The sequence below is a fragment of the Quercus suber genome, unplaced genomic scaffold (assembly GCF_002906115.3).
Source record: "Quercus suber isolate HL8 unplaced genomic scaffold, Cork oak 2.0 scaffold_10, whole genome shotgun sequence".
NCBI lineage: Eukaryota > Viridiplantae > Streptophyta > Magnoliopsida > Fagales > Fagaceae > Quercus > Quercus suber.
In genome coordinates, this window is record NW_027069476.1 from 2121368 (window position 1) to 2130351 (window position 8984).

The window sequence follows — 8984 nt, forward strand, 5'->3', positions numbered from 1 at the left end:
GAAAACTTTTCAGACAAGCTATCTTTATTTAAAGATTCTAGATCACCTGAAATAAGAGTAATGGAATTAATTATTATGTTTGGAAATTCTAATGGTATTAATTATTACTACAAGAATAAGTCGGGAATCCGCAACGCAAGCATCCAAATTCCAAAGCCAAGAAATTGTCTGATAATAGGCAGAAGATTGTGGGGAACATGTTCCCATTTGGATGTTTTCTTCTTACCCTCAGCAAAAAACATAAACAATATAACAAGGATCTATTGTGTTTAAGAAAAAAAAACATTAATCCAAAAAGAATTCACGTAGTTTACTAATGGTACAAAAAACTGCTTCAACAAATGATAAAAATATATAGTGAGAACAAGAATTCATGGGATCCAATTCCAAGGGGTAGCTCAATCTAAACAGACCATTAAGGACTACTTATTCAGAGAGAGAGAGTGAGAGAGAGAACATGCAAGAGGTCTCTAGCAGCTATACCTGGTCAAGTTCAATAAATGCAGTCTTTTTTTTTTTTTTTTTTTGGCCTTACAAGCGAGGAAGAGGGATTCCAACTTGGGAAAAACTAGACAATGGTACTAAGCCACAAGTCACTAGGCAAATGTGGAGCCTAGTTACTAATAGAAGTAAGGTAATATTCTCCATGGAACAAGTTTACAATATTCTGCCCAGACTTCTTTATACTTTGTGGCACAGCGAGCTTCATCCCTCCTCTCTCTCCAAATTAGCAGAATAAGGAGATAAATGGGGTAAAAGTATGGAATTGGGGAACTGCAAAATGAGAGAATTTTCAATATGGAAATTCTTACTAAGGAAACACAGCATTGAGAAATCAGGAAGGTACCTTATTCCACAAGGTAAACTGAAGGACAGAGCAAGCAGCAAGTCCCCAAGGTAATTACAGTGCCTTGCAACTCCCCTTCAACAAAATAATTACAGTGTTAAGAACTTTAAAGAGATGAAGCATCATTAATAACGTCCATAACAACTTTAAGGAGATGGGAATGGAAGGTTGAAATGATTTATCATGATATTCACAGATGGATAAGAGTCGCAATCAGAAACAATGAATAGAAAATCCTCCACTTCAATATAGGCCTACAACAAGGCTCCATTATCAGGTCATTTCACATTCCAGCAGATGCTCCTCCTACCCGTTTATGATGCAAACGATTCAGGTCCTATCCATCTTATTATTTCAAACATTGCTCGGCGGACTGATTATCAATAATGCTAAATGATAGATCAGATACCAGGCTTCATCAGTCCGCTTCTCCATCCTTGTTGTCCCCATTTACAAATTGTGATTACTAAAATTTACAAATGCATCAAATCATTCAAATAATGTCTCATTTATTATTTTCATTCCTATTAATTGAAATGACTGTTGATAGGAAGAAACAAATATGATGATGATGATAAGAGATTTGAACAGCAGTCGTACCAAAAACCAGAAGCAAGCAACTTCCCACCAATGACCTTCGGAGGCCTACCCCATATAGGTGCTTTGGGATTCTTTTTAAATACATGTTTCTGCTTGTTAGCTCCCCTAAATACCAGATACCTGCCCAGTTGCAAGGAGTGCATTTTTACTAATTGTTCTTAAAAAAAATTAGGTTAAGAATTTCCGAGTACCCAGTATAAATTGAAACAAAGTTACCCAATCAGAAATACAAAGCAATTTGCTATTACAGAAGCTGTTGTAAGCTCTGGCTTGTTATTCAATAGCCACCAACCCTACAAAATCAAAGATTACTGGTTATACAGACTATAATCAATATTTACATTATTTTCACAATTTCAAGTGCATCTGACAAAATTGTGAATGTGTGTGGTTGTGTCCTTGAAGCATGCATAGGAGTAAAAATAAAGTTATGCTTCTTAGGGAGTAGGGATTTATCATTGGTGATCTTGCACAAAGAACCGGGAAAAAAAAACACATTGAAAAGACATGGTTCTAAGGAGCACTAACAATTATTATTAAAAAAAAAATTTAAAAAGAAAAAAGAAAAAGAAGAAGAAGAAGTAAAATAACAATAAAGAGGCTGTTAAAAAAGCATTAGTCTTACTGGGAAAATGCTGGGAAGCATAAAACATTGAAAGACTCTTAAACATTTAAGTACAATTCCAATACTAATATATTGTATACATGGCAAGAGAGAACACCTACAACTGCCAACTGAATGCTGGAATTTTTAATGCTGTGATGACTGACAATAGTTGGATAGGACTTAGACATTGAAGTGGTGACAATAATGCAGTGTGAAAATACCTAGGTAAGGGTTTGAACACTACTTGGAAATGGAACCATTTTCTATCTTACGTAGAAGTCGGGCTCAGCCTGTCTTGTATTATATAGTCTTTAATAATGGTCAACACTCTGAATTCAAAATCACTAGTTTAACCAAGCAATTAAGAACTACTATGCAGTGCATCACGCCTGTGTGCACAGAGAAACTGAAACAACCTCTCATATATCTAAACTTTAGATCATGGTAACATGCCTGAACACTAAAACCGAAAGGGATCCACACTAGATCTCCAAATACCAACATGAAGCCCAACCTTTCAGCAATTATGTCCCATCTGTAAAAGACAAACACATATGTGAAGGTAAAAAAAATATGAAGTGAATTATACATGAACTGCTATGGATGCAAATCAGGAGCTGAAGTAAGATTTCAATATTGGCTTTTAGACATTATGTTGGTACTTAAATTAGTTAATTTTTAAAGGTAAATACTAGGCTATTTAAAACAAATTTGGTCTTTCAACTTCTGGAAAAATATCTACTGGAACTTTCCGGACATGTCAGCAAAGAGAATAGTGGTACGATATGTGCATTGATATGCAGTTTTTGGGAACTTAACCTAATTGAAGACCTCTCAGCACCTCATATTGCCATTTCGTTCAACTCACACTCATTTCTTCACAAAGTTTCAGCAGCTTAATAGGAAAACTAAATTATATTTTACCTTGGATTGTCTTAGACTTGCCAAAGTCTGGACCAGCCATTTAGAGTATTTTATTATGTAAAAGACAGTGATTATTATTGCCATACAAGAAAATGTCAATGCTAATAATCAATTAGAATTCTTTGTTTTTGATAGGTAATTAGAATTTTTTGTCACACAACAGATTTATGTTTAGCTCTGATTGACCTTTTCAATTGTTATATAAAAGATTACATTTATGACAGCATTTAAATGGGAAAATTTAATGCTGACATGAACTTGGCCAGAGCTTCAGAACTTGGGCGAAGGTCTTCGACTTATACCAGGCTTCATCAAATTTTAAGGGATCTAAACTTAGGGCTGAACCCAGGTGAACCTTCACACAGCTCAGCATTGCAATGCCTCTATTGAACTTCTTCAAAAATATCTGCTCTTTTATTCTTTTCAGGAAATGGGTGTTCCCTATAATCTATTTTATGTTGTCAATTCTTTTTGGATTGTTCATGAATTACTGTTTTGTAACACACCAAATCGGGCAGTATTGGATTTTAGTCAACATCGACTTGCTCAAAGGCCTGCCAATACCTAGATCAACACCGGTACTAGAAACCACAGTCAAGCACGGCAATTCCTGCTTTTAATATATCATCAGATTAATGTAGGGCATATTACAGTTAGAGGAAGAAAGAAGAGCTGAAGACAAATTATAGCGAACAAAAGATGCTTCAGGATGAATGCAAAACCAAATTTTGACATGGGAGAAAATTAGATTGTGGAATGATTCTGCTTCAAAGACATGGTACTGCACTTACGTGGAGGTCATGTATTCCTCATAAAAAAAGTAGTCCAGGATGTATAACTGGGAAAAAAAAAAAAAAGTGGATGGAATATTCAGTATTAACAAATGATGCCTAAATAAAAAGATCTGAGAAAATATTAATAAAAGGATTAATTAGCATCACCAGATTACCACACAGAAAAGCTGGTAAAGAATCATAGATTGGCTCAGGGTAGCATCCTGAATACTTCTTGCAAGAACTGATAGGTTGATAATTAGCCAGCCCATCATTCCAGCTCTAACAAAGAAAAACCTACAGGAAAGTTCCATCATGTTAAAAAAATTATGTCCACTAGAAATTATAACAATGTCAGATTCAATTACGTCATGTTAATCTGACGAGTAATGATAAGAATGCCAGATAAATTAAGCCATCCCACTCATGATGTTGACAAGGAGATAAATTGAAATGTTATTATGAACTGCTTAAGAATGTAAAATAACATGCCAATTGCCAGGTGGGCAAGAAATGAGAAAAGGCCCAATCCATGTGTAACAGGAAAAATAGAGAACCATTGTATGTGCAGAATAGAAGTCATTACAAAACTCAAATTCATAGCTATATAATAAGATTTGTATTCATTGACACAGAAGAATATGCCCAGAAAAAATGAGAACCAGATCACATACTTGAGGTCAATGCCCATACATTGAGGATTAAGCTGAATTCCAAACCACCTATTGAATGACATAAAGGGAAGCAAATCAAGATAATTCCTCAAAACATGTTCTCCAAGTAATGAAGCATGGACACTTAATCCTTCATCATTAATGACAACAAAATAGAAAAATATACAATTTATTTTCATCATTGATGACAACAATCTTTGTTGCATCAGAGAAGTGAATGATTGGGAACTAGATTCTATGACAGAATGGTACAGTTACTAGATGACATATACACTACAAAGATTCAACATGCGGAGGAATATGAATTGGTATGGATCCCTTTGAAAAACCACGGCTTCTAGGTGAAGAGCTACTACAAGGCATTAAGAGGAGGAGGAAACTATTTTCCTTGGCAAAGCATTCAGAAAGTTTGTGTTCCGCCAGGCTGGCTTTCTCACATGGTGTATTGCATTAAGGAAGACTATGACCACGGATAATTCAAGAAAGCGGGAGATAGTTATTATGGACTGGTGCTTTGTGTCCAAAAGGCATGGAGAGAGTGTGGCTCCTCTCTTTCTCCAATATGTGTTGGCTCAGAAATTTTGGTCTTTGGTTTTTTGCTTGTTTGGTGTTCATCAGACAATGCCTTACTTTGTGATAGAGGTGTTATCATGTTGGAAGGGACATTTGGGTAAGAAAAGTAATGGAGGAATTTGGAAAGCTGCACATTTATGTTTAATGTAATGCCTTTGGAGAGTGAGATTGTCATTGTTTAGAGAGGAAAGAGCTACATTCAAAGAAGCTGAAATTCTTATTTTTTACAATATTATTTGAATGGATTTCTGCTTCTCATCCATTTTCTACTATGGATTTTCTAGAGTTCCTAAATACCTTTCATTAAACTTTATTGTACTTTACATTATTTTTCTTTCTTCTTGCTTGTGGTTTTCCTTTGTATTCTTCCTATGTACTAGGGTTGCGCCCCTTTCATGCTTTTTATAATGAATTTAATTACTTATAATAAAAAAATTGACGTTGACCGGGGAGTTATTAGATCGTTTCACCATGTAGAGTAAACTATAGCTTGGGATTGGATAAGAGCATATGAGTTTTGTAGGTTTAGCTTGCCATAAAATTAGTTCTTCTATTTTAGTAATATGCAGCTTCTCCTTTCACTGTGGATAAAAGAAATCTGTTTTTTTTTCAAAGATTCGGTAGTTACAATGGGGGAGGGAGATTTGAATCTTTGATGTCTCTGTTGGAACACGAGGAAATACCAATTGAGCTAAAAGGCTCTTACCTGGAGAAACCTAAAAGGATGGGCAGGAAAATATTAATGTAAATAGTAGCCCAAATTCTATTTCCTGTGAAAACAGAAGTCCTCGAAACTGTTTTGATATTACTTTGAATAAAATATTAGGGGTTTCCTAAATACCAGTCATGAATTAGGTTCCCCGTGAGATGAGGTTTCAGTGAAGAACCCTGATTTCTTGACTTGCAGCCAGCAGCGTACAGTGCCAAGGTCACCTAACATTAGAAAACAAGAACAGTGAGAAAATACATGAGCTGATCAGAAAGAAAGAAAAATCTGTAACTTATAGCAAAAGATTGAATTATGCAACATAGTGTTAAAGGAAAATAAGGTTTAAATCCTATCATATTAAAAGGCCAAGAGCTTTATAGCTAAATGGTGTTGCCCAATTCTTTCCATAACGTGAACTACTTTAGTTTGGAAACAAAATATAGAGAGAAATCCTGAATACTGAAAGATGAAAAAACAAAAGAATTCCTAGACCAACTCCCCCAACCCCCCAAAAAAAAATCTTCAAAATTCAAATCATCCAGTGAATTTTTAAATCTCTAATATAGGTACTCTTCAGAATTTAATGGATTGCTGCTGACCTTCTGTCTAACAATGACTACAAATATTTTTATAATTAACTGCTTCTTCATTTTTTTGGCCCCATATAGATTCAAGTGCCAAAGGTATTTCCCACGTTCAAATTGGATTCAAATCATAAGTGTAACTTTGGGATTGATATTCTGAGATAGGAACCCCATATTATGTCAAATGTCTTGTAATCACTTTAGTTAGTTAGTTGAGATTATTAGTTAGTTGAGATTATGATGAGTTAGTTAGAAATTGAGCACATGTAACTCAATTAACACATGACTTAATTCTTAGAACACATGTTCAATTAACTAGCCAATTACCTTAGGCCATTTGAGCCAATGAGATTAGAGCTAGTCTCCTATAAATACATAATTGTAATTCAAATTTGGATATTGAAGAATAAACCAATCGCTTAATGCATTTCCTCCCTCTCTTAATATTTCTTTATGGAGGGTGACTACCTCGAATTAAGTCCATTTCCCTACAATTCTCATACATTCCCCTACAATTCCCATCCATCTCCATTAGGAACCACTGGGTTCCTAACATATTCTGTGTTGTTGTAATGGCCCCATATATCTGAGCTCTTCCGCATGAGAAGCAAACCAACACAGTTGAACATCTAAGTAACAACTTTACAAAAAGTTTACCACATTTGAATCTTTAAAATCTTCAATCATTTGGAGAATAACGCAAAAGCATAAATGTCAGCATGCACATCACCACTTTAGATGCATAATTTAGTGCTACAGTTGAAATTGAACAAATTTAAATTCCAAATAATCAATAAGTACAAAAATATTAATTGTAACGTACAATACAACTGAACACAAAGGTTGCTGATAGCAGCTCAAGCCCTCTGTCTGAAATCACCTGCACGCATTGTTAAATGTTAAAATCCACATGTGCAGTATGTCAAGAATTGCATTGCTTAATCTCCACATATGTTTAATTGGCACCACAGGAGAAGAAAGAAACAAAACAAACCCCTGTGAAAGCATTCAAAAATACACTTTACAAAACCACTGTTAATGTCTTGAAGTAGGATACACCCAAGACACATAATGCCTTTGATTTTCCAGCATAGGTTTCGGGCGGCTATGAATCTCCAAATCAGTACCAGACCATAATAGTATAAGAAATCCTTTGTTCTGCTATATTTCAACTTTATTTAGATCTCTGCAACAATTGCTGATATGACGCAATATTTTTAGAATTTCTGCCCATTATGGGAAGTTTGGTAATTCAACTGCATGTTCTAGAGATTATTCAAATACATACAATCCTAAGTGCAAAACTTAGGTACAATTCCTTAGGAACTGTACTTCAGGTTCTCCAATTACATTCAACCACGTGATTGCATTGACCAATACAGCACAAAAGGTATTATCCTCCCCCAAGGACAACAAAATCCAACTATGGGCCCATTGGGTAAAGCGGCCAAGGTTGAATTTAATTGGAAAATCTAAGATACAACAATTAAAGAATTGTACCTAAGTTTTGTCCCGGTCCTAATACACTTAGCCTTAATTGTATCAAAGGGAAAACAAAAATAATAAAAACAATTGAAAGCAATGAACACGTACAGTGGGTGATATGTAACCCATCTTAGCAGCCATCCCCAGAAGTGCAACCAGCAGAAGAAGTGATAGCAAACCTTTTAATACACAAACATAAACAACAAAATTGAATACCAAATTCTCAAAGAAAAGTAACTGTAATACACTGAACCAAACACACATAAATATAAAGACACACCATTGCAGCGATAATGAAGACGGGAACCGTCCTGTAAGATTACACCGGAAACTACTTTTCCAGGTAAAATAGGTCCAACAATGGCCAAGTATGTAAAGAATGCGGCTAAGATAGCAACCTGATGACCCAAACATGTACAGAAATGAAAAATGGTTAGAAAATCTATGGATCAGAGATGGGATTTCGGGGATTTGGGATAGATTAGTTTTGAGAGAAAGAGTACTCACAGAGGTTGATGAGGGAATTAGAGCGTGGAGAAGTAAACCCAGATCCATATTCTCTGTGTCTGTTGATTTTCCTCTGAGCTGAGAATAGCAGTGCGTTGTACTCAGTGCGGTGAGCTATACGGGACAAGTCTATGTGATTTGACTCTTGGATCGCCACCCGCTAGAGCTTTTAAAACTTCACAACGGGCTGTTTCAACTCCAGTCTTTTTTTTCTTTTTCTTTTTCCTTTTTTACTTTCTAGTTTAGAAACTATTTTAAGACACATTTTAATGAAAAAAATGATAAAAATAATTGATTTTTTTAATAGTTAATAAATTGATATAATGGGAAATGATTAGTTAGTTTAGAACCTTGTTTTAGATACATTTGATGAGAAACTATTTTTACTTCTTAGATACTTAGTTTAGAAACTATTTTTAGATACATTTTGATGAGAAAATGATAAAAATAATTTATTTTTTTAATAGCTTTTTATATTCCCAATGAAAGTAGAGATAAAAACTTTCATAATATGGTTTGTTAACAAGGAAAATGTTAATAATTATCTTAAAGACACCCGTTAACATGACCCTTTAATAATTACAATAAAGAAAATTTGAACTTTAAATATCTTTATTAGAAACAGAAAACACATAAAAGTGCCAATTATTAAAGCTACAAGGCTCTTGGTGGGTTCTAGTTCAATCTACGCGACAAAATCA

At 34.7% G+C, this 8984-nt stretch overlaps 1 protein-coding gene across 1 annotated transcript; it reads right to left on the reverse strand.

Annotated features, from left to right (window-relative positions):
• Positions 1-309: 309 nt before the first annotated feature.
• On the reverse strand, positions 310-8466 carry LOC112039685 (delta(14)-sterol reductase). The gene is made up of 13 exons (XM_024072577.2): positions 8284-8466; positions 8057-8174; positions 7885-7955; positions 7115-7171; positions 5840-5931; positions 4426-4473; positions 3928-4048; positions 3770-3816; positions 2508-2589; positions 1664-1740; positions 1448-1567; positions 848-922; positions 310-774 (listed from the first exon to the last, which is right to left on the reverse strand). Exons 1-13 carry the CDS (start codon positions 8329-8331, stop codon positions 621-623), a joined length of 1110 nt encoding a protein of 369 aa, XP_023928345.1. The 5' UTR covers positions 8332-8466; the 3' UTR covers positions 310-620.
• Positions 8467-8984: the final 518 nt, after the last annotated feature.

Excerpts from the sequence above, each read along its gene's own strand:
- LOC112039685 (XM_024072577.2), bottom strand. The coding sequence starts at position 8,331 with ATGGATCTGGGTTTACTTCTCCACGCTCTAATTCCCTCATCAACCTCT. Across the intron at positions 7,956-8,056 it reads TCTTCATTATCGCTGCAATG|GTTTGCTATCACTTCTTCTG; the intron begins GTGTGTCTTTAT and ends GTGTATTAAAAG. Across the intron at positions 1,741-2,507 it reads CTTTCGGTTTTAGTGTTCAG|GGTTGGTGGCTATTGAATAA; the intron begins GCATGTTACCAT and ends TTGATTTTGTAG.